The 27,318-nt window shown below is 47.3% G+C and overlaps 1 protein-coding gene across 3 annotated transcripts in view; it reads left to right on the forward strand.

The window, feature by feature from the left end:
* GPAT4 (glycerol-3-phosphate acyltransferase 4) overlaps nucleotides 1–27,318 on the forward strand; it is a 280,405-nt gene that overhangs the window by 100,003 nt on the left and 153,084 nt on the right. For all 3 annotated transcript variants that reach the window (XM_085634041.1, XM_085634039.1, XM_085634040.1), the window contains one exon: nucleotides 23,089–23,386. In XM_085634041.1, the coding sequence (XP_085490167.1) occupies nucleotides 23,089–23,386 (298 nt within the window). The remainder of the gene's footprint in view (nucleotides 1–23,088; nucleotides 23,387–27,318) is intronic.

A 27,318-nucleotide genomic window follows, 5' to 3' on the forward strand; every position in this document is an offset into this window, starting at 1 on the left:
CCTTGCGTGGAGATTGAGCGGCAACAGTTGCCAGCTTTTGACTTTCCTGCCGAAGTCTGTGAGGTTATTCTGGCAGCCAGGTGTCCCTCCACGAAGGCGGTGTACGTTTGCCGATGGGAAAAAAATTGTTACTACTGTACAGAACTATCTGTTGATCCTTTGTCTGCCTCTCTGTCAGGTGTTCTTCTTTTCATTCTCTCCTTGGCCCATCAGAGCTCTGCTTTGGGCACTCTAAAGGGCCTCCTTTTGGCCCGGTCTGCTTTCCTTCGGCGACCAGATCAGCCTTCACTTTTTAAATCTCCTCTGGTTCAGGGATTTTTGAAGGGGCTTACCCATCTGTTCCCCCTTCTCCTTTTATTATGCCCCAATGGAACCTTAGTTTGGTTCTTACCTTTTTGATGTGTGCATTGTTTGAACCTCTGCACGATTACCCCCTTCAGCTGCTCACTATCAAAACAGCCTTTTTAGTGGCAATAACTTATGCCAGAAGGGTGAGCGAATTGCAGGCACTGTCATCACAACCTCCTTACCTGACCGTCTTTCCGCACTAGGGCTTCTTTCCTGCCTAAGGTTGTAACACCTTTCCATCTGGCTCAATCTGTTACCCCACCTACCTTCTATGCACCTCCGCATCCTTCCAAGGAATAGGAGTGTCTCCACCTCTGAACACAAAAAGAGCGTTATCGTTCTACCTTGATCGCACTAAAGAGTTCCGGGTGAATGTCCAACTCCTCATAGGGTACGCTGAAGCAAAGAAGGGGCAAGCAGTTCAGAAGGGGACTATTTCACAATGGGTCCTCCGCTGCATTAAAATGTTACACCTTGGTGAAGAAACAGCCTCCTAAAGGCCTTAAGGCCCATTCGACCAGGGTGAAGGCAGCCACCATGGCTCTTCAGCGTGGTGTTGCAGTTACTTACATCTGCCAAGCAGCCACGTGAACATCTCTGCACGCTTTCAACACTATTGCCTGGATTCTCAGGTCCGCAGGGAGGGCCTCTTTGGCTGCTCTATTTTGCAGGATTTCTTGGTTTAAACCTTATTGCAGTCCCTCCTCTGGGGATGACATTGCTTGGGTATCTGTTCAGAGGTAAGGAATCTGCGGCTAGATGTCTCTATCAGATGGACAAGTTACTTACCTTCAGTAACGCCTTATCTAGTAGAGACATGATCTATCAGCAGATTCCTTTCCGACCCACCGACCAATCCTCCCCGCACTGCAGATTGGTTCAGTGCTAGGGCCGTTTCCTCTTAAGGGTCCTATTTATTCTTTGACACGCCACAGTCAGTCACTTCATGGCTCCGTGCTTCTGTCGTAGAAAGTCGTGAAAAGTACTGATGTCAGCTGCGCCGTGGTGGCACCTATATAGACGACACGGACGTCACCATGACGACTAAACCGATGCCTACAACGTCACGTGGAGTTGACCACCTATCGGCGTGCAGAGGTATGGTTATCAAAACTCTTCCGGATCCAGCCTGATGCCTGGAAGTTCAAAGGTAAGGAATCTGCGGCTAGTTCATGTATCTATCAGAGAAGGCGTTACCGAAGATAAGCAACTTGTCCAACACCAACAAATGTTAGCCTATTGAGTATGGGGATGCCGCACAGTAGGCCCTCTTCAGGGCAGTGGTTTATTGTTGGATCAAAGCAGTCTGTATTCAGACTATATTCCCATCAAGAATCGAGCTGCATACTGGTGATAAATCTTTAGCAGGTGTATGTAGAGTATCCTAGCAGGCAAGACAGAGTCCTTGACACACAAAGGAACTGATCATTATTACGATCTGTACCCATATCTAGATCTGCCACATTTCTAAAGGTTTCAAATACTTCTGTATCACTGTTGTGACCTGTGGTTTTTGGATCTTGCTTGCGCTCTCTCTTCGAGACATGCTGTATCTAGGATGGACTTGAAAAAACGCCCATCTTTTTCATTGGTTCCTGTTGCTGTCCTTTAGAAATGCTGGCTTTTCATTGGTGAATACACTTAGTAGTCCCTACTTTGGGAATTTTTGTATCCTCCCATGAGGACTGGCCCTCTTTCTGCTCAGGTTATTTATAGTTAGAACGTTTATTTTAAGTTTTTTTTTTTTTTTTTAGGTGGCCTGCCTCTTTGCTTGCTAACTTTTCTGTTTACTTGTGCAATGCAGCTTCGGTCGCATCATTAGCTTGCTGTCGCTTTATCTCCGGTGCCTTCCTCTCAGCCCTCCCACAACACTGCTTTGCTTGCTTCATGTCCTTTAATTTCCCTGTGCCTCACCCCTCCCACAACACTGCTTGCAGGCCCCCACCACGCCTCCGATGCCACAGCTGTTTTGCTAGTTTTTGTAGTTTTTTGTTTACTTTACTCACAATTTACAATGAGTGCCCTCATTTAATATCCCTTTGCTGTCTACCCCACCACGACACTGCTTGCCCAACCCGAGATCGCTGCTGCATTGAATTCTTATGTTATTTTATATTAAACGCTTTTATTTATATAGCGCACCTAGCCATGGGCTCAGGGAAATTAACCAAATGGCCCTTTATCACAGGATGTTAAGTCGACTGCAGACTCTTAAGACGGATCCTCCGCTTACCAGTTGGCAGCTCTCACCACTGCGCCATATCCTTTGCCTAGCCATGTTGGAGGGTGTAGTACCATATGTGGCCAAAAGAGGTCCCAAGGGACACCTAGTAACTGCCTGTGGTACTGCACCCTCGCAACACTGCTTGTTTTAATGTTGAGTCGGAACTGCCATTTTCACTCCCAGTGCTACGGCACTATTGCAGGTATACTACATTAAAAAAAAACACAATGGAGTTCTTTCTTTTATTATGGTGAGGAAGGCAATTTTATTGCATAGGTATAAAAGATTGGCATTTATAATGCCAATAGCTCCAACTACAACAAATGCAAGACCTATTGCATTTCCAATGCTTGCTTACAGTTTAGCAGCTAGTGTCGCGCTCTTGCTCCTTTTACTCGTTTATAGTTAGTCATCACGGTAACCTCCTCAAAGTACTTGGTCTGTTATTTGCTCAGTGTTTAAGCAGACATTGTGTTGATATCTTATCATTTGGCTTAAACAGTGTTCTAATTATTACCAGTGTTTATTGTTCTGCCATATTATGTGCTCTGTGTATGTTTTTCAACTTGTTTTACATCTCTTTCCTCACTTAGATTATAGCTAATACTCCTGTTGGTGTATCAGCAAAATTAACATGCATTTGTTTTTGTTGTTGAAAGGGACTAAATATTGACCACAAAAAGAGGATGGGGGGCACACGGCCTCTCATGCTAGCTCTCACTTTGCCCAAATGCATTCTAGTACACGCAGTGCATAATAACACTTAATTAATTGACAGTTTTTACTTTTTCACCCTTGGTGATGCCAGTGCTGTGTATCTCTAGACATGTGTTTCAGGATTGTTGCCCTATAGAGAGTGACACATTGTTTTGGGGGTGCTGGAAATGCTGCCTAGTGTTCTCAGGTCTCTGTACCACTCACTGGGCGCAGGTGCATCAACTAGAGCTCGTCAGCTGATTAGCACAAGGAAGCCTTTCCAAACAAAGAGGATGGGAGCACACTGCCTCACATGCCGGCACTCAGTTTGCCTTAATGCATTATGGTATATGGTATTGAAAGGGGCTAAATATTGACTACATTAACAACTGAATCGTATTGATAATCCTTTGCATGTTACTGATTTAAGTTGGATTCATTTCCACTTACACAACATCTTCAGATTTCCTAACAAATTCTCTCGGCCACCCATCTCTTAGGCTGAGTCTCAGGACTACTATTGTATTCAGTGCATAATAGAGTCTGAGTGTAAGACTGAGTTTAATTCACGATTCGTTGATGCTCACAAATTAGTTCCTGGTGCCGACATTCATATTTACATAATCTTTCAAGGGTGTGCAGAATGAATGTCGTCATTACTGGTCAGCTGTTAAGTAGAGAAACAGATTTCATATCTTACCTTTTTACAGGCTGTGTGTTGGATGTTTGCAAGCCTAGAAGTAAAGGGGCTTTAATTCTAGACAGCCGACTTACAGTTCCTTTTTAGTTAGAAGCCTACAAGACAGCTCAGCTGTCTAGTTTGCTAACATCTTGGAGACCTCCGCAAAGCTTCCCGGAGAATGCATTCTGCCTATTGTATACCATTAGGTGTGAGGTTTGTAACTCACATTTGATTGCTTATTATTTATTGGCTCTATTTATTTTAGCCTATCAAGCTTGGGTTTGTCCCTTCTGTTGCCCAAAACTCTATGTTCGAGGCATATGAGCTGTAGATCATATGCGTTCGCATAGATCGCCATCTGGTGTTGGGCCCGGATGTTTGCACTTTGTTTTTCTTCGGAGAAGTCTTTGTAGTCACGAGGTAGCTGACTCCTCCTTTTGGTGATAGTGCGCATGGGCATCGACTCCATCCCCAGATTGTTTCTGCCGCCATCGGGTTCGTATGTGTATTGCTGCGCTCTGGTTCGCTATCGTTTTCGAACGCCTTCAATACGCAATCCTCTACTCTCGACTGTGTTGTCTTTTGATCGCGGTTTCCCATTCGACACATATCGTATACACTGTAAAAACCCTCAATCGGGAACATCGAGGCAAGCCTTTGGGCCTACCCGTGCTGCCCATGCCAGCAGTCGATGGAACGGTCTCCGTTCAAACTATGTTCCGGGTGTCGTGCTAAGTTTCCACGCACCGACCTGCACGAGGTCTGCAACCTGTGCTTATCCCCGGAACACGAAGAAAATCCTGCTAGGCCTGTTAATAGTTCCATTTGAAGAAGGCCATCCATGATCGTCTGGCTCGACGCCACGAGATGCAACGCGGCAGCGGCTCCGTACCGGACATCTTTGGGCGAAGAGGAAGAACAACGTCCTACCGCAGAAGCCGAAGAACAAGAAGAACTGGTCTCCGTGTCCGAAGCTGACTCTGACATGGATGAAGACCTGAATGTCACCCCAGGTCAATGTACCATGAGTGCTTTTCCCCATGTACCCACTAAAACAAAAGATAAGGCTCCGGTATCACCCTCGCGATCCGGCATCACCCTCGTGCTCCGGTAGGACTCCACATAAACCATCTGGAGTTGCTAGCAATATTTCTAGCACTGAAAGCTTTTCAGATACATCTAGTAGGCAAAACTGTCCTAGGCCATACAGACAACATGACAGCGATGTACTACATACAAAAACGGGGAGGGACACACACTCTCTACAGCTCTCACACCTAGCTCAAAGCATATGGAGATGGGCCATACCTCAAAAAATATATCTCCTTGCAGAACATCTCCCAGGAATAAACAATCAAATTGCAGATCTGCTCAGTCGTCAAAGACAACAGATCCACAAATGGGAACTTCACCCTCAAGTTCTTCTCCCATTTTTCCAAATGTGGGTCTACCCAGAGATAGAACTGTTCGCCACATACCTCAACGCAAAATGCCCAAACTTTGGGTCCAGGTATCCACACCCATTGTCCAAAGGCAATGCGCTACGGGTCAATTGGTCCGGAATATTTGCTTACGCTTTTCCACCTCTCCCGCTAATTCCATTAGTTGTTAGGAAGCTCAAACAACATTCCTTCACAACGATCATAGTTGCTCCCACATGGGCTCGACCACCATGGTTCACAACACTGGTGAAACTATCAGTAGTTCCTCATCAAAAACTTCACCTCTCCCTCAAACTCCTCACTCAGAACCATGGAGAGATAAGCCATCCAGATCCCAGTCAACTCAACCTTGTGAAGCAGACAACACTTGTCCTGGTTTCGTGTACCCATTCCTCCTAGACTTCCACCTTCTCCCGTGTGGAATCTTAATCTAGTCCTTACAAGACTCATGGGCCCACCATTTGAGACTTTGCACAAATTCGAACTACAGTTTCTCACTTGGAAGGTAGCCTTCCTTAAAGCCATCACATCTCTTAGAAGAGTTGGTGAGCTCCAGGCACTAACCATACAAGAACCATTTTTACAAATTCACCACAATAAAGTGGTTCTCAGGACTAACCCAAAATTTCTACCCAAAGTTGTTTCTGCATTTCATCTCAACCAGTCTGTTGAGTTACCCGTGTTATTTCCTCAACCAGACTCGGTAGCAGAACGTGCTCTTCACACATTAGATGTGAAAAGAGCGCTACTTTATTACATTGAAAGAACCAAATCTTTTTGGAAAACTTAACAACTCTTTGTTGCTTTTTCCCCACCACATAAAGGCAATCCCATTTCAAAAGCAGGTATTGCACGGTGGATAGTTAAGTGCATCCAAATATGCTACCTTAAAGCTAAATGCACCTTAACTATTCTCCCTAGAGCGCACTCCACACACAAACTAGGGGCTTCTACGGCATTCTTAGGGAACATACCCTTAGATGACCTCTGCAAGGCTGCAACATGGTCCACACCACACACATTCACAAAGCACTATTGTGTAGATGTGTTTGAAAAACAACAAGCTAGTGTGGGCCAGGCAGTTTTAAGAACACTATTTCAAATCACTGCAACAGATACAGGTTAGCCACCGCTGAGAAGATAACTGCTGTATAGCCTATGGCTATGCTAACACATATGATCTACAGCTCATATGCCTCGAACGGAAAATGCTACTTACCCAGTGTGCATCTGTTCTTGGCATATAAATCTGTAGATTCATATGCACCCACCCGCCTTCCCGGGTACCTTTATCTGTTGCAGTATTATCTTACTTAGATACACTATACATGGACATCTCTTTCTACTATTACTAACTCCATCATCACCCTTACGGCAAAACAATCTGGGGGATGGAGTCTATGCCGAAAGGAGTCACCACCTACCTCGTGACTACAAAGACTTCTCAGAAGAAAAAGAAAGTGCAAACATCCGGACCCTACACCAGATGGCGATCTATGCTAACGCATATGAATCGACAGCTTTATATGCCAAGAATAGATGCATACTGGGTAAGTAGCATTTTCCTTACTGTATTCTTGCACCAGTGCTCGATTTCCATAAACAAACCTTTAAATCTTGTTCTTACCTTGTCACATTTCCTGCGTATTCAAAGACACAGGTCAAGTGTCAGTCTCTTCCAAGGAGCTTGGTTTTTACTTTTCTTTCTCTGACTTCAAAGTGAGAGGCTTTATGTGGCAATCATGCTGGCTTCCGGGAGTGCGTGAGGAAAGCGGTACAATGTTATTTTTTGTTTCCTAGCTTGCAACAGTATTTAAATGTCTGTAAATAAACTGTGCAGAAATGCCATAATATGTCGTAATTAGAAAAGCACAAATGAATCGCATTTTCTAGTATTTTAAGTGTTGTTGAAACAAACATTTTATTATGATCAAAGAAAATGAGTACACTAGGTGATGACATTTCTACACCTTATGGTTTGTTGCTCTGTATACTTGTATCAGTAAAACTGGAAGTCTGTGCAAATGTAATGGTCATTTCAGTTGAAGATATGTTGTCTTTAATGGCAGGGTGCTACCACACCATGACACCATGCATACTTCACTTTACCCCACCTCTCTACTCTACGCCAATGCACTCTGCCACTACACTCTACCCTGCGCCACTGCACTCTGCTCTGTGGCACTCCATTCTACGCCAGTGCACTCTACACCATTTTTCTCAAAATCAATGCACTCTACGCCTCTCTACTCAAAACCAATGCACTCTACGCCAATACACTGTACACCACTGCACTCTACGCCACTCTACTCTGCATTGCTCAGCTCTACACCACTGCACTCTACAGTTATCCACTCTAAGCTACTCTACTACTCTGCACTCTGTTCCACTGCACTCTACTCTGAAACAATCTACTCTACCCCACTGCACTCTACGCCATTCCACTTTACACCACTCCACGGCGCTGCAGTCTACCCTGCGCCACTCCACGTCACTCTATTCTATGCCTCTGCGCTCTACACCACTTTACTCATGGCTGATGAACTCTAAGCCAGTCTAATCTGCACCACTGCACTGTATACCACTATGCTCTACTCTGCAACACTCTACACCATTGCACTCTGTCACTTTACTCTGTATCACTCTACACCACTGCATCCCACAACACACTACTCTGCGCCACTCTTCTCTGCGCCACTCTTCTCTGCGCCACTCTTCTCTGCGCCACTCTTCTCTGCGCCACTCTTCTCTGCGCCACTCTTCTCTGCGCCACTCTTCTCTGCGCCACTCTTCTCTGCGCCACTCTTCTCTGCGCCACTCTTCTCTGCGCCACTCTTCTCTGCGCCACTGCACTTCACTCTGCACCACTCTACTGTTACTTTACTGCACTCTGCGCTAGTGCACTCTACACCACTACGCAATATGCCACACTAATCTACTGTGCACCACTGCACTCTGACACTGCACTCTTGACCACTTCACTCTACTCTGCACCACTCTACTCTGTATCACTCTACTTTGCATCATTCTACTTTTAAGATTTTTTTTAATTTATTTATTGAATTTTATAATAAAGGGACGATACAGAGACGAAAAGAAAAAAACAGGCAGTCACAGTGATACATAAATAGTGATCAAGTAACATATCAAATAGCAGATCACAAGTCCATAGGGCAGTACAGTAAAAGGTGCTACATACACATCATACAATGCACTGTGTAACAATGCCTAGGCATCCTGCATAATCAGCTGTCAAATGACCTAATGGAGATCGCGCAGAGCAATAACAACTGCAGCAGTTTGAGGGTGTATTTACAGAGCTGGAAACTGGGAGAAAGGCCCAAGGGGAATGACTACAGCTTCATATCATCCCACACAGCGTTCCCCCAACACAAAAAAAGTGATTTCTTTTTTTCACTCCTTTCCCTGATACAGGCCCCAGAAGCTCTTCGGGCGACTCTGGGGGGGGAAGCAGATCACTCTACAATTCAGATTGCGTGTTGCAATACACCATGTCTCTAGACCAGTGTGCCACAGTAGGTGCCGGCCTTCGAGCCCAGCGCATGGCGACTCCGCTCTTAGCTATCAACAAATCCATATCAACCAAGCATCGAGCATCTTTCCGGATCCGTCTAGAATGACCAAGGAGAGCCAGTGAGGGGTCCGGAAGCGGAGATAACCCTGTAATGTAGCTTAGCTTTTGGAAAATTAAGGTTCGAGGCATATGAGCTGCAGATCACACACTTAGGATAAGATCGCCATCTGGTGTTGGGCTCGGATGATTGCAGGTTGTTGTTGTCTTCGGAAGAAGCCTTTTGGTCACGAGATAGGTGACTCCTCCTCTGGACAACAGTGCGCATGGGCATCCACTCCATCCTCAGATTGTTTTTTTCCGCCATTGGGTTCGGAGGAACTTTTCCACTCCGGCTGAAAACTTCTGAAAATCCAGCTTTCGAAGCGAAAAACGCCGGTTCCGGACACGGCTCATGGAAAGGACACCTTTTAAAAAATTCCCCCAATGTGGAGCAAAGTTTCCCCACAGTGACCACCACGAGGTCTGCAACCTGTGCCTCTCGCCGGAACATAACTAATCCAGCTGTCCAGGACCGAAGAGCTTGACGCCATATCATGGCCAGACCGGCTCCAGAACCAGAGGACATCTTTGCTCAGGGCCCTGATGTCCCGGAAGAAGATTCTGAAGAACTCCAAATTATATCCGAAGCGGACGACTCCGATGACCCCATCACTCCGGGGCAACGAGTGAGTACAAGTGCCCCTACCCCAACCCCCCTCCAAAAAAAGGCATTGGTCAAGACTCCGCCAGCTGGCCCCAGTCGCGACCGAAAACTGTCTTCAGAAGCCCCGCCCTCGGGCTCGGCTCCGAAGAAATATAAGCCTGCAGGTGGCTCGGGCTCGAGCAAACCACATGTTATAGTACCCACAGTACCTTCGGCACCGAAGACTCAAGACCTCTCGGCACCGAAGCAGGCATCGATACCCTCGATACCGAAACCATCGAGACCTATTGATAAACCGGCATCTAAAGCTATCAAGCTCAAAGATTCCCTCTCGGCACCAAAATCTCCACCAGCACCGAAACGTTCTTCGGCACTTAAATCATCATCGGCACCGAAACCATCATCGGTACCGAAACAACTGTCTAAAGTCCAAAAAGACTCTACCGATCATCCAAAACCTAGATCGGAACCGAAAAAATCGCCACCAAAGCCACTTTCGGACAATGAAGAACTTTTTCACCCTGATCCCACGCAAAAAAGGATTTATATCAATCCAAAAACTGGACATGTCACCGTTGTGCCATACAAGAAAAGGAAGCTGGACACAACACCTTCTCCAGCTCCCATAAAGAAGAAGGACTCCGCCACCTCACCCATTCGTCCTTCCTCTCCTATATCACCTCTCACCCCCCTGCCCCCAGCTCCTTCTCCTCTACAATCTCCTTCACATACACCACCTCCACAGGATGATGATGATGGCTTAGGGGGAGGGGGTGATCCGGCTGACCTTAATGATCCTAATGATCCTTTCACACTCCCGGATACGGCACCCTTAGATGACTGGGCTTACCCTTTACCTGATATTCCTGATCCCACTACATACCCCTCCAAACCCTCCCCTCCAGACCCTCCCCTCCAGATGACCACCTAGGGTTTGGGCAGCTGATAAACAGGGCGGCACTTTTCCATGGAGTCACCATGCATTCAGATACACCCGAAGAAGACTGTCTTCTAGACACATTCGAACAGTCTCAAAAATCAGTTCAAATCTTGCCCATGATTTAGGGAGTCATAAAACACGCCACAGAGGTTTTTAAAGACCCTGTCCGAGCTAGGGTTCTTAACCCCCGTATTGAAAAAAAATAATGACCTGCCCCACAAGATCCCGCTTACATTAAAGCACAGCTCCCTCTAGACTCTTTAGTAGTTTCAAACGCAAGAAAGCGGGCTAACTCCCAAACAACAGGAGACACACCGCCCCCAGACAAAGAGTCCAAGCTATTAGAGGCCTCGGGCAAAAGAGTTGCAGCACAAGCTGCTAACCATTGGCGTATTGCCAACACACAAGCCCTATTAGCCCGATATGATAGGGCTCATTATGATCAGTTAGATCTTTTACAACACCTACCAGATCAGTACAAATCCCAGGCCAATGACCTCAGCCAAGAGGGAAAACTCATATCTAACGCATCAATCAAATGTGCACTAGACGCAACGGACACTGCTTCTAGGGCGGTCAACACAAGCATACTTCTTAGACGCCATGCATGGCTACGTATTTCAGGCTTTATGCCGGAAGTACAAACAACAATACTTGGTCAATAATTCAACCAAGAGCAACTATTTGGGCCCGCAGTAGATACTGCACTTAAGAAGATGAAAAAAGATAACAAGAGTGCTAAATCAATGGGAGCATTACAGTCTCCACAACCACGAGGCTCCTTTCGACGCTCCTTCTATAGGGGAGCCTCCAAAAATATTGGGACAGACACCTCTTCCACTTTCAAAACCTCCTCGCAAACATCCCCCAACAGAGGATATTTTAGAGGAGGATATAGGGGAAACAACACCAAGGGCCGAGGTCGGGGCAATACCAACACCCGCACCTCTCCAGCCACTAAACAGTGACTTGCCTCCACTCCCCCCAGACCATTCCACTCCGGTCGGGGGAAGACTCCAACAGTTCCTACCTGTCTGGAATTCCATTACAACAGACAAGTGGGTAAGACAAATTATCCAGTTTGGTTACTGCCTCGAACTCACAAACACCCCCCCCCCCCACACACATACCACCCAAACACCGTCCAATGTCACCACACCATCTTACACTCCTCAAACAGGAAATTCGGTCCTTGCTTCAAAAACACGCAATAGAACCAGTTCCACTCCAACATCAGGGTACAGGAGTATATTCTCTATACTTCATAATCCCCAAAAAGGACGAGACGTTAAGACCCATACTCGACCTCAGACTCCTAAATCAGAACATACACTCAGATCACTTCCATATGATCACTCTTCAACAAGTGCTCCCACTACTTCAACAAGACGATTTCCTTGCCACATTAGACCTCAAGGACGCATACTTTCACATCCCCATGCATCCTGCTCACAGGAAGTACCTAAGATTTGTGGTAGACGGACAGCACTATCAGTTTACGGTCCTCCCATTCGGAGTAACAACTGCACCCAGGGTATTCACCAAATGCCTAGCAGTAGTAGCAGCGCACCTCAGGAGACAACAAATCCATGTCTTCCCGTATCTCGACGATTGGCTCATAAAAGCCAATACTTTCGACAAATGCGTTCTCCACACTCACCGCACTATTCAAACCTTACACAACTTGGGATTTACCATCAACTATCCCAAATCTCAACTGCAACCCTCCCACATACATCAATATCTGGGAGCCACCATAAATACCTCCAAGGCCATAGCTTATCCCAGCACAGCCAGGATAGCCAACATACAAAACCTTATCTTAAAATTTCAAACTCAACACTCTCTTCCAGCAAGAGTGTTTATGCAACTATTAGGCATGATGGCGTCATGCATCTCCATTGTGCCTCACGCACGACTTCAAATGCGTCCCTTGCAAGAATGTCTAGCACAACAGTGGAACCAGGCTCACGGACAACTTACCGATCTGGTGTTGGTGGACAGTCGCTCACTTCGCTCACTGAAATGGTGGAACACCATCAACCTGTCCAAAGGGCGACCGTTCTTAGAGCCTCTTCCACAAATAGTGCTGACAACCGACGCATCTCTCACAGGGTGGGGAGCCCATCTCCTACAACACACCACTCAGGGCAAATGGACCACTCAACAAAAACTGCTCCATATCAATCACCTAGAACTTCTAGCGGTGTTCCTAGCACTGAAATCTTTTCAAGTACATCTAAGGAACAAAACTGTCCTCATCCGCACAGGCAACATGACGACCATGTATTACATACAAAAACAGGGGGGGACACAGTCTCTCCAACTGTCCCAACTCGCACAGAACATTTGGAGATGGGCAATTCCCCAAAACATCTACCTGCTAGCGGAACACCTTCCAGGGGTTCACAACCAGATTGCCGATCTCCTAAGTCGACAGACACAACAAATCCACGAATGGGAATTACACCCCAAAGTCCTACTCCCATTCTTCCAAAAATGGGGCCAACCAGACATAGACCTGTTCGCCACACACGAAAACGCAAAATGCCCAACCTTCGCCGCCAGGTTTCCACACCCACAGTCGAAGGGCAATGCAATATGGATGAACTGGTCAGGCAGATTTGCGTACGCTTTTTCGCCTCTCCCACTCATTCCATTTGTGGTACGCAAGCTCAAACAGTCTCTAAAACTGATACTAGTAGCTCCCACTTGGGCACGTCAACCCTGGTTCACGACACTTCTGGAACTCTCGCTAGTTCCACATCAAAAACTGCGCCTTTCCCCGGCCTTATTAACCCAGAACCATGGAGAAATCTGACATCCAGATCCACAGCAACTGAACTTGGCGATCTGGCTCCTGAAGTCTTAGAGTTCGGTTACCTCAATCTGCCACCAGACTGTATGAATATCATAAAATAAGCTAGAAGACCTACTACTAGGGCATGTTATGCTGCAAAATGGAAAAGATTTGCCATTTACTGCACTAACAATAATATACGTCCACTGGATGCTTCCATCCAAAACATTCTTTGCTATTTACTACACTTGCAAAGATGCAATTTAGCGTATTCCTCCATACGTCTACACCTAGCAGCGTTAGCAGCCTACTTACAAAATCGACAACACTTGTCACTATTTAAGGTACCAGCGATCAGAGCCTTCATGGAAGGTCTTAAAACAATTATTCCTCCCAGATTACCACCTTCTCCAGTGTGGAATATAAATATTGTTCTAACAAGGCTCATGGGCCCTCCATTTGAACCTATGCATACATGCGAACTGCAATTCCTTACATAGAAAGTGGCTTTCCTTATTGCAATCACGTCCCTGCGAAGGGTAAGTGAGATACAAGCTTTAACTATTCAAGAACCATTCCTACAACTACATCGTAACAAAGTGGTTCTTAGGACAAACCCAAAATTCCTACCAAAAGTCATTTCCCCTTTCCATCTTAACCAATCAGTCGAGCTGCCAGTCTTCTTCCCTAATCCAGAATCAATAGCTGAGAGAGCCCTTCATACCTTAGATGTTAAAAGAGCCTTGCTTTATTACATCGACAGAACCAAACCTTTTCGCAAAACCAAACAACTGTTTGTTGCTTTCTCTCCACCACATAAAGGCAACCCCATTTCAAAATCAGGTATAGCCAGGTGGATAGTTAAATGTATCCAAATATGTTACCAAAAAGCTAAACGCACTCTTACAGTTCCCCCTAGAGCGCACTCCACACGTAAAATAGGGGCTTCCATGGCATTCTTAGGGAACATTCCCTTAGAAGATAGTTGCAAAGCAGCCACATGGTCTACCACACACACCTTCACTAAACATTACTGTGTTGATGTGCAATCCAAACAACAAGCTTCCGTAGGCCAAGCTGTCCTAAAAACTCTCTATTCCAAACTGCGGCAACAGATACAGGTGACCACCGCTAGGAGAGACACTGTTATATAGTCTATCCTAAGTGTGTGATCTGCAGCTCATATGCCTTGAACGGAATATGCTACTTACCAGTATGCATCTGTTCTTGGCATGTAGAGCTGCAGAGCCACACACGCTCACCCACCTCCCCGGGACCTGTATCTGTTCCAGCATTGTCTTAATTAGACATTACACATGGACATCCTTTCTCTTTATTCTTATACACTCCATCATTTCCCATCATGGCGAAAAACAATCTGAGGATGGAGTGGATGCCCATGCGCACTGTTGTCCAGAGGAGGAGTCACCTATCTTGTGACCAAAAGGCTTCTTCCGAAGACAACAACAAACTGCAATCATCCGAGCCCAACACCAGATGGCGATCTTATCCTAAGTGTGTGGCTCTGCAGCTCTACATGCCAAGAACAGATGCATACTGGTAAGTAGCATATTCCATCCAATAATTAGCTATATCAGGACATAGCCAGGCTACATGCTTTAATCTAGCTGGGTCGGCGCCGCATCTCTTACACTTCGCAGAATCTCGTAGGCCGTATCTGTGTAACCGGGCCAGAGTACAATAAATTCTATTAAGAAACTTAAAATGAATGAGACGATGCCGTCTAATCAGAGAGACGTGCTGTGTGGCTTTGCAACAAAAAAGCCATGTGTCATCGAGGGCTACCCAGAGATCAGTCTGCCACTCCAACCTGGCTTCAGTGAAAAAATTATTTCGATAGTCCTGCGCCATGCCATAGATACTGGAGACTATTTAGCTGGGGGATTCTGCACGGAGTAGGAAGGAAAAAGGAGCGACCTCAGGTGGTTCAAACATTTCATCCCCAAGCATTTCTCGAAGAGCATGTCTTACCCTATAGAAGTGGAACATTGCAAGCTGAGTGATATCGTGCCTTCCTGCAACTATCTCATCTCACCCACGCCCTGCACCCTCCTCGAATAAGTCCCCTATTTTAGTAATATCAAGGGACTCCAGCACGTGTATCACCTCCTTCTCGCTAGTCACCGGCAGCCATTTACACCACTCTATCGGTTTAAGTGGAGAATACAGGATAGTGGCGACTTGTCATTTCATTAAGTTCTGCCATGCGTGTGCAGTGGCGTTTATGGAGTCTAGGATAAATGTGCACCTAGACGACGCCTGAAACAGCAGCCCTGCAAGGGGAGAGGGCTAAGCCGCCACCCTCTCGATGTGCAGATGGAGGGGGGAGGGGGCAGACTGTTGGTGCACCCAATGGAAAGCGTGCGAACATTGCGCTACCCGATAATAAAACTCCTGATCAGGCACCCGAGTCTTCCCATAGAATAAGGAAGTGTAAGGATATCCCACTGGACGCGGGGTTGTTTGCCAGCCCAAGCTAGCCTCACTAATAATGACCTGACACTTTTGAAAAAGTGGACCGGGAGAACCATGGGTTTGTTTAGAAATAGAAACCTAGGTAACACTACCATTTTCATCATGGAGATGTGGCCCAGGAGGGACAGTGGCAACCGAACCCAGCGATTTACATAGTCTTCTAGCCTAGCAATTGTTTTGCCAAAATTTTCGCTAAATACTATCTCGTAGTTCGGATGTACTTGAATGCCAAAGTAGCGCACCGAGTCAGTGGACCAACTCAAAAGAAAATCTAATTCAATCGGCTCCATAGCAGAAGTGAGAGGAAAAATAGTGGATTTGGTCCCGTTTATTTTAAGGCCTGAAAACTCACCGTATTGCACTACTTCCCTCAACACCGGAGATAGGTTGACCTCCCTTATATACAAAAGAGTGTTGTCCGCATAAGTGGAAATTATTAGGTTATATCCCGGGAAACTTATCCCTCTGTGGTTATGATAGTCTCTTAGGGCGCATGACAGAGGCTCCGCCACTAAGGCATACAATAAAGGTGATAACGGGCACCCTTGGCGGGTGCCTCTGGATATCTTGATGGGGGACGTTACCAGGTTGCCCACCCTTATCCTGGCCGTAGGGGAGTTATATATGACAGTTACCAGCTGAGAGAAGAGATGGCCCACTCCCATCCGCTTTAATGCTAACATCATAAAGGCCCATTCAACTGACTCAAAGGCCTTTTCGGCATGTAGAAAGAGCGCAGCAGCCTTGGTCTCTGGTTTAGTGTGCTGTATAGTGCCAAACACAGTGCGCAGATTGTGTTTGAAGCTGAGCCCGGGAGCAAACCCCGCTTGCACGGTCCTGACCAGGAGAGGAACCAATGGGGCCAATTGTTTCGCCAAAACTTTGGCGTATAACTTAGTGTTTACGTTAAGTAAGGATAAAGGCCTGTATGATGAATATTTGTTAGGGGGCGTGCCCGGCTTCAGGAGGGTAACCAGTAGGGCCTCTCACATGGATGGGGGCATCATGCCGCTCTTGCCCATCTCCTCAAACAAGGTAATTAAATGAGGGACTAGGAGCTTACTGAACTCCTTGTAGAAAGCAACAGTTAGACCATCCTGTCGCAGGGCGCTCCCGGCACGCATAGATTTTAGAGCCTCCAGGACCACCCAGGCCTCCAGTATTCTCATAAGGTATTCCCTGTGTTCATCAGCCAGCCACGGTAGTTTAATATGCTCCAGATATTCTAGAATTGCAGCTTCATCTGCAGACGCCCTAAATCGGTATAGATCCTAATAATACTGGCTGAATCGGTCTGCTATAGCATCTGGATCTCGCAGCGTCTCTCCTGTTTCTGCACGGAGTCCTGCGACTCCAGCAGTCTCCCGTCTGCCCCTTAATTTGGCGGCCAAAGTTGCGCCCGGTCACTCCCCCTCCCCATACGATTTAGCGACAGCGTACTTCCCTAAATACTTGACTTCCCCGTCTGCAGTCTCGTGGTATTCCTCTAGGGTTTTTTCGATTTCCTCAGTGACTTGCTCATCGCCCCCTTCCAGGCCATCTCGCTCGAGGGCTGCCATCTTCTTTTCAAGTTATTTCCAATTGTCCTTTTATTGAGCGGAGTACATCCAAGTGTTTTGCCATAGCAATCCCTCTTGTGTAGACCTTAAAGGTCTCCCATATCGTGGTAAACTGGCTCACAGATACAATACTTTTAGCAAAGAAAGTCTCTATGACTTCTGACATCTCAATCTTAAATACGCTATCCAGGAGTGCGTATGGTTGGAACAGTCATGTGAACGGGGCAGGTCTCTTCAGTAGGCTCTCAAAGTCCAATTGTATAGGTGAATGATTGGAGTAAGAGCGAGCGTGTATCGCGCAACTGCTAATCAGGTGTAATAAAGAACCAAATGTGAACCAGTAGTCAATCCTGATATATAAATCATGTGGGGCCGAATAATGGGTAAAGCCCCCCACCCCCGGGAAGCAGGAGCGCCCGACGTCCACCATGCCTAGCTGGGTAATGGTGTCGCCTATAGCCTTAGCAGCTGGCGACAGGTGCCGAGAAGGGCCCCCTGAACGATCCAAAGCAAGATCAAAGACACAGTTAAAATCTCTCCCCCATACCTGCGGGAGCGATGTGTAACCACGTAAGCGCTCAAGGAGCTCACAATAGAATTGTTGGTGATCAAAGTTTGGGCCTTAGATATTGACAATAAGGAACTCCATTCCTTTCCCCTTGTACTGGGAAATGGCAAACCTGCCCCCCATGTCCGCCTCAAAAGCCTCAAGCGAAATACCTGACTTAGGGTTAACCCAAGTGAGTATCCCCTTGCGTGGGTAGAGAAACCCGCAGCGTGAAATGCACTGTGTAATTGTCTTTGCGTTAAAATCTGGCTGTCTATGGGCAAATGGGTCTCCTGTAAGAGAGCGACGTCCATACCATGTCTAGTACGATAAGCAACCACTTTACTGGTTTTCCTAAAATCATTGAGGCCCCTGACGTTCTATATCACCCGTGCTCTGAGTTGAAACTCATTTTCTTAGCGATGCATTCACAATTCCTGCCCAAATGGACCCCCCAGGACCTATTCCTTCGCAGGAGCTCCGCTACTGGGATATACGAACATGCTGCACACACTGTGACTACAATAAATTAATGATACAGTGAAAACACCCCCATGAAAATTCCCTCCCTCCACCCACACCATGCAAACCCCAACACAGCATAGTCGAAATCCCCCCCCCCCCCCCCCTCCCCTCCCCTCCCTCCAACTTGGACGTTTTAAGGCAAAACGCCATTTGCTGAGTGACACACAGGGGCGGATGTTGCCTCTACACCGCAAAGTGCACCCTTAATACAGAAACGAAATAATGCCATCGATACACATCAAGTAATATCCATATGACCATTATTACATCCTCCCTTTTACCGAGGATAAATAAACACGCCGCCCACACCCCAATGTACATTTGTCTAGAGTCAGAGATTCCAGCTATAGCAGCTAATAAAGCCCCCACCCCATATCTTGGTGGCTTTTACAATACTTGCAGTGTGCAGTCTCCGGTAAACCTTTAGAAGTGACCCCAAAATCTCGCAGAGGCCAGGCGTCTCACAATACCCACAATGAGAGGCAGGACACAGTCTCGAAATCAGGCAGTCTCAACACAAGTATGTAGAGATACCAGCTAGTATCCTCGCTAGTCCTATTCCTCCAGGCTGCAACTAGCCGCCTCTCTGTTTCGTTCATCGGGTTTAGAGTATTCCTTGAGGGCTTTCTGCAAGGACTTCAGATCTAAGAAGATCTTTGATTTACTATTCATGGTGACTCTAAGTCTGGCCGGGTATAGCATTGCTTAATCCATATTGTGCTCACGAAGCCATCGCTTCAGAGGTGCAAACTGTCGCCTGGTAAAATCCAGAAACAGCGATATCGAGGATCCCTCATATTGAAGGTCTCTTCTCTCTCTACCCTGTTTCTACGCAGCGTTTCGGTCCCTGTAATTCAAAAGTTTGGCAATCGCTGGGCATGGCGGAGCGCATGGGGAGGCCTAGGGCCAAGGGAGCGGTAAGCGCGCTCCACCACGAACCTGTCCGAGAAGGTATCGCGGCCCAGAAGCTTAACCAGGAGTTTCTCTATGAACACTTCCATATTGCCCATTGCAGTAGATTCTGGAAGGCCTGTGATACGAATATTACTCTTCTGAGATCTCGCCTCCAAGTCCGCCGCTTTATCCTACAGAGTCATGAGAGTTTTCTCCAATTGTTTCTGGGTGGGGTCCGCCTCCGACTGAGCCTCCTCCTCCTCTGGCACCCGTCTCTCGGTCATGCCAAGGCGTTCAGAGTGTTTGTCGAGTCGCTCCGACATTCTGTCCATGCGGTAGGCCAAGGTGTCTATTTTCCCGTCTATGGTTAATAGACTTTTCTGCATCGCAGCCAGAATCTGTCGAATGTCGCCAGCAGACTCCTCGGCCATGTCCGCCCGCCCTTCAGGAGACCGTTCCCTCTCCGACTCTCTAGTCCTGGATTTTCACTGCTCGAACTGCAGCTTGGGCTGAGATTTATCCACTTTGCCTATAGTGATGTGGGGGGAAGCTCGGTCGCTCCTATACTCGGGTCTCCGGCAACTCCAAGCGCTGTCTGCCAAGCCAGGGGGCACAGGCTCTACGAAGAAGTCAGCGGGTTCAGGCTGAACAGGCACAGCGGCCTCAAAATGGTGGGTAGTAAATTGCAAGGTGGGGTGAATGTCTACCTCCCGGCCACAAACAGGGCGCAGCAGACCCCCAGTCTGCAACCGTGTGCTCTCCGTACAGTGATCCCTGGTCGCCGAATAATCTGCTGCAATGGCGCCCAGGCTGGAGATGCCCACCCACAGTCCAGGCCTGTCTCAACAAATTCTGCTTCGTAGTGGGGAGACTGCGCGGGGGGCCTTCACTGTCCATCAAAACTTTTAGGCCTCAATCACCGCTGCAGCCTCGCCACGTACAGGCTATTCTGACGTGCTCCACAGCAGACTAGGCCTCAGAACCGCTGCGCTCAGACCTCGCTATCTGTTGGGCGCAATGCTGTAGGCCGCCCAACCACTGACCTCGGGTGTCGCATGGGCGAGTCATTGGGCGGCGGCCGTGTCTCACTCTCTCCGGGCACTGCTGTCCGGCGGCTCCCAGCTCAAAGATGAAGGGCCCGCCTTGCACCAACCAGCCCGCAGCGCATTCTGCTATTGCGCGGTTGCACGATCAGTGCTCCTCTCGTCGATGCGGGCTGACAGGATCCACCGGCCAGCCTCCAGGAACCCGCTCCTCATCTGGGCCTGGCGCACCTTACTTTCCGCCGGTCAGGCGCCCTCCTCCGGGATCCCAAACTCCGCACCGGCCGCGTTCAGCCCCAGATGACGACAGCCGAATCAGGAGTCATGACTGGGCCAGAAGCATTTCCGCAACCCAGCGCCTTCCGGGACCAAGCCTACTGCGATCGGTTCCCTGGAGTAGCGGTAGTCTCGGCAGCGCGGAGCGCAGGCCCCGGTGGCAGGCCGCGATTGGGTCTCACCCTCCAGACGCGTAGGTACGGGTGACAGACACACCAAACGGGAGCGCACCACCAGCGCTTCACAGGGCACGGGTCCGGCTGTGTGTAGCAGGCTCAGATGTCAGGATAATTGCAGGGTTTTCACGATGGCTCGTGGAGCTCGCTCAAAGCGCAGCCATCTTGAGCCTCGGCAAGCTCCGCCCCCTAGCATCACTCTACTTTGCACCACTGCACTCTACACCACTCCGGTCTAAACCACTCTACTCCACTATACTTTGCACCAATCCACTCTATTATATGCCACTCTACTCTGCAACACTTTACTCTATGCCCCTACATTCTACACCAATGCACTCTATGCCACTACTTTATGCCATTGCAGGCTACCCTGCACCACTCCACCTTCTAGCACTTCTCTACTCTGAAGCAATCTACTCTACGCTACTCTACTCCGCTCCACTATACTCCACTCTGTGTCACTACACGGTATGTCACTCTACTGTGCACTAATCTATGCCACTGCATTCTACCCTGCACCACTCCACGCCACTTCAGTCTACTCTGAAACAATATACTCTGTGCCACTGCACTCTGTCCTGCACCCCTCTACGTGACCCTGCACCACACCACTTCACTCTAATCTAAAACAGCCTATGCCACTGCACTCTACACCACTCTGCGCCATTGCACTCTGCGCTGCACCACTCTACACCACTGTATGCCACTGAGCTCTACGCCACTGTATTATAATCCACTGCATTCTAGGCCAATGCACTCAACACCACTTTACACAAAACCAATGCTCTTTATGCCACCACCCTCTACACCAGTTGCTCTGCACCACTGCACCCTACCCCACTATACTTTGCAGCACTCTATGCATCTGCACCCTGTGCCACTGCACGCTACGCCACTCTACACCATTGCACTCTGTCACTCTCTACTGTTCACCACTGTATTCTAGGCCACTGCTCTCTTCCCCACTCTACTCTACAAAACTGCACTCTCTGCCACTCTACTTTGCACCACTGAACCCTATGCCACTGCATGCTACGCTACTCTACCCCAATGCATTCTTTCACTGCTCTCTGTGGCCCTCTATTCTTCTGTGCGCCACGTCACTCTGATCTGCGCTATTGAACTCTGCATCACTCGATGCCTCTGTAATCTGTTCTGCATCACTGCACTGTACACCATTCTACTATATGCCACTCTACGCCTCTGCACTCTATGCCACTCAACACCTCTGCAATCTACCCTGCACCACTCCTCTCTACGGCATTTTACTGTACTCTGAAACAACCTACTCTATGCCACTGCACTTTACGACGCGCTACGTCACTATACCATTTTACAAAAAATCCATGCACTCTACACCAATACACTCTATGCCAATCTACTCTGCACCACTGTACTTTCCGACACTTCACTCTAAGCCACTCTGTGACACTCCATTCTACGACACTTCACTTTACGATACGCCACTCTAACCTCGATACTCCGTTAAGCTATGCTCCACACAGTGTCACTCCATGAACATTGTACTCCTCTGTCACTCTACAGCACGACTGCATTCTACTACACTCTACGCAACACCCCCTGTGCCACTCCAGTCCACTCTGTGCCACTTCCCTAAAACACTGTATGCCATTCCACTGTGACACACTGCCATTCCACTTCACGCCACTCGATTTGTACAGCACTCAATATTCCACTCCCCCCCCCCCCCTGTTGACACCACTCCACAACACTCTATGCCAGCCCTCTCTTCTCAGCTCTACTCTGTGCTCTTCCACTCTACAACACTCTACTCCCTCAATGACACACTACATCACTGCTCCACTATACACCACCACTCCACTCAATTCCATACCACTCCACTTTACGACACTCCACTCTCCTTTCAACCCACTAACCTTTAGCCATGCTGAACAACAGCCCCACTGGTATATAACATGACTAAAGCATATTCACAAAGCCAATAGTTCTTGCAAATTTGCCAATGTTTTTTTTCTTCTTTTTTGCATTCCAACACACTCCTCCAAGTAGATATGTTGCTGTGCGTATATATATGTTGGCTGTGTGTGTGTGGTGGGCATGTGGCCCTGCATCTGATGGGTATTGTGTGTATCTGCACTGGGAACAATTTTCTTGTGAGGGATAATGTATGTGTGATATAAGTTCACTTGCCTAACATATGGTTCTTTGCCTTGACAGGAATTATCGCTAAGGAGCTCACTTCCCTGGAAGATGAGATCAAAGAAATCCGGCGCAGTGGGAGCAGTAAATCCTTGGATGTGCCCGAGTTTGAGCTGTCCGATATCTTCTACTTCTGCCGGAAGGGAATGGAGACCATTATGGACGATGAGGTGACCAAGCGTTTTTCTGCAGAGGAGCTGGAAACCTGGAACTTGCTCAGCAGAACCAACTGCAACTTTCAGCACATCAGCATGCGTCTCACTGTGCTTTGGGGGCTTGGGGTGCTGATCCGCTATGGCTTCTTGCTGCCTCTGCGGTGAGTAGTACGGCAGGAGATGGAGTGCTTTTGCTTCCTGGGGTGGTTTGACAGGTAACATACATGTTCAAGGCATGTTTGGCTGAAGATACACATACTTTGCATACTTCTTCCATCCAGTGTTGGGTCCAGATGTTTGCAAGTTGTTTTTCTTCGAAGAAGTCTTTTGAGACACGAGGTAAGGGGACGCCTCCTTTTGGTAATAGTGCGCAGGGCATCAACTTCATTGTTAGATTTTCTTTCCATCATTGGGTTCTGACGTGTATTACACTACTCTGGTTTGGACCATTTTTGGGATCCTTTCGGTGCGTAATCCACTCTACCCTCGTCGGTATATTTTTGGATGCGTTTTACATCCCTCACATGTCCAAATTCAGAAGATTTTCCTTTATTGGGTCGTCAAATTCCAACCTCGACCTTCAGGCCTAGACCGTTGTGGGTAGTTTATACTTATTGCCATCTTCATCCATGCTTATCTGATGATGAAACAGGGTCCGTTTCAATTCTGGCCTTGGTGCCATTCCAAGTACCCACGGACAGACCTGCACAAAGTGTGCAACCTGTGCTTCTCTTCCAAGCACAAGGAAGAAGATTGTGAGACCTGTTGGTCATTTCGATCTAAAAAGAACTTGCGGGACCGTCGGGCTAGATGCAAAGAATTGCAGAGGCAGAACATCAAACACATGCCCAACATCTTCGGACAACAAGATATTGAACAAGGAGAGGAAGATTTTGAATGTTCGGTTGCCAAAGAATGGGCCTTTTCTGTTCAAGATTACGACGCCGACCTCGAGATTGAACTGGAGTCACAGGATCTTCCGCCTGGTCAAGGTGTCGTGAGTACCCAAGGCCCTCACCTCCCCACACAGAAACCTTTGGTTCACTTAAGGCTTCCGGGCACCACTGCTATCTGGCCATGGTAGGCACTTAGATTAAGCTTCGGCTGCCCCGCTCTCCGGCTCTGCACCGAAAAAGCACACACAGCCTTTCGGCTCTGCATCTAGCCAAGATAACACTCCCGAAACCGATTTTAGAGACCATGCTAGAAAAACTCTATCCTAAAGAGAAAAGGGTCCATACACACCCAGAGACTGGCCTCATTGTCACAGAATTTGCCTCAAAAGCTTCTTCTAAGAAGAGAACCTCTTCCCAACAGGATATTCATACTACAATACCGTTAAAAAGGAAGGAAAAGGACAAAGCTACCAGTCACTTGCACCGTGTTTCTCTTTTTTTCTCCACCTCATACTACATCTTCATCACATGTACCTTCGGTACCTTATTCGCCACACACTCATTTAAACATCACACCTCCGGGTTCTCCACATACAGACGCAGATGTGGGGAATGGCGACAATTATGGAGCACCACCCTCAGACCCCTGGCAGGATTACGATATAGACCCACCTGGGGACCGAGACCCAGACCCATATCCTGATTAACCCTCTCCCCCTGATGATTCTTCCTCATATCAGGAGCTTACAGCTAGGTCTATTGGGGGTCATATTGCATAAAGGTTCCATGGAGGATGAATTTTTTTTTCGAGACAAAAGGGGCCATACATAAAACATCTCAGTCCCTACCCATGTTAAAAGGTATGATGCGCCATGCAGAATATAGTTTTAAAGACCCTGCAAGAGCACACATCATTACCCTTAGGGTGGATAAAAAGTATACACCTGCACCGTCTGACCCAGTTTTTATTAGAGATCAGCTTCCACCAGACACTCCAAAATGTTCGAGAAGAGCATATGAAAAGGGGACAAGAGTTAGTGTAGGAAGGGAAATTAATTTTTAACTCTTACATCAGATGTGCACAAGACACTGCTTAGACTGCAACCAGAGGTATCAATACTAGCCTCCTACTAAGGAGGCATACCTGGCTGTGTATCTCTGGTTTTAAGCCAGAAGTTCAACACACTTTATTAAATGCCCCTTTTGATGTGAAGCATCTCTTTCTCCCACAAGTGGATGAGGCTTTAGAAAAAAATGAAAAAAGATGCTGAAGTTGCTAAATCTGTGGGAGCACTTCAAACACCTACCAATAGAGGCTCCTTTTGTCACTCATCCTATAGAGGAGGTTCCAAAACCACTTCTACAGATGCCTCTACATCGTCATACAGACCACAAAATTAATCCTCTCCATCCAGAGGTTATCTCTGGGGTAATTAAAGGGGTAACAACTCCAAAAGGCATGGTAGAAGTTCACTGACTTGTACTTCCCCATCCACCAACAAGCAGTGGCTCACTCATTATTCCCTCCGATTATCATACACCTGTCGGTGGTCGACTACAGCAGTTACTTCCCAACTGGCAGTCAATAACATCAGACAGGTAGGTGTTGGACATTATCCAACAGGGTTATTGCTTGGAGCTCATCATTAGTCCTTCCAATATTCCACCTCGCACATACAGAATCTCGCTGGAACATCAACAACTGTTCACACAGGAAGTGCAAGCTCTATTACTCTAAGCAGCTATATAGCCATCTCCAATACAACATCAGGGATCAGGGGTTTAGTCCATGTATTTCTTATTCCCAAAAAGGACGGCTCTCTACAGCCTATTATGGACCTCAGTCCTTTAAACCACTATATACTACCAGAACTCTTCCATGTGGTCCCACTTCAACAAGTGCTTCCACTTTTACAACAAGTAGACTTCATGTTGGCACTATACTTAACACATACTTTCACATTCCTACTCACCCAGCACATTGAAAATATCTCAGATTTGTCATAGCAGGCAAACATTATCAATTTAAAGTCCTTTCATTCGGAGTCACCACTACACCCAGGGTGTTAGCAGTGGTAGCAGAGGATTTAAGAAGACAAAACATTAATGTATTCTGATATCTGGACAATTGGCTTATCGAAGCCAATACACATATACTGTGTCATCAACACAATCCGATCAGCTGGGATTCAATGTTGATGCTCAAAACTCAGTTCTTCAACCTTCACAGCTGCAACCATATCTGGGAGCTATGCTCAATACTCACATAGGTCTAGCCTATCCAAATCCAGCCAGAAATTAAAATTTCCAAACACTGCCCACAATTCCAAGACCACCAATACTTAACAGTCAAAACATTCATGCGTCTTCTAGGAATGATGGAGTCATGCATTGCCATAGTGCCCCATGCAAGACTAAACGAGGGTCCTCTACAGGTATGTTTAGCACGACAATGGACTCAATCACTGGGTCAACTCAACTATCTAGTGTTGGTAGACAGCCACACTCCTTGCTCTCTACAGTGGTGGAATCCACAAAACCTATTAAAAGCGTGGCCATTTATTGACCCTGTTCCACAGATCGTGCTAACAGCAGATGCATCCCTCACAGGGCAGGGTGCTCATTTACAAGATCTACCAGTTCAGGGTCTCTGGGATGTCCAGCACCAGAATCTCTACATCAACTACCTAGAGCTTCAAACTATTCACCTAGCGTTGAAAGCATTTCTACCTCACTTTAAAGGCAACGTTGTCCTAATCCGGACGGACAGTATGACAGCTATGTACTATATACAAAAACAGGAAAGGGGGCACACACTCTGCAGTTATCACACCTCTCCCAGACCATTTGGCATTGGGCAATTCATCGCAAAATCCATCTCTTAGCAGAACACCTCCCAGGGACAGACAGTGATTTTGCAGACCTCCTCAGCAGGATGCAGCAACAAGTCCACAAGTGGGAACTCCACCCCGAGTCCTCCCGCCCTACTTCCTCAAATGGGGGTTTCCACCAATAGACTTTTTTGCAATATCACAGAAAGCAAAATGCCCAAACTTTGCCTTCAGGTTCCCAGAACCTGTAGACAAAGGCAATCCCCTCTGGATGAATTGATCAGGAATATTTGCCTACGCTTTTCCACCTCTCCCTCTTCTTCCATTTCTGGTTCAGAAGCTCAAACAAATGTCTCTCACCCTCAT

This window comes from Triturus cristatus, chromosome 11, assembly GCF_964204655.1.
Source record: "Triturus cristatus chromosome 11, aTriCri1.1, whole genome shotgun sequence".
Taxonomy (NCBI): domain Eukaryota; kingdom Metazoa; phylum Chordata; class Amphibia; order Caudata; family Salamandridae; genus Triturus; species Triturus cristatus.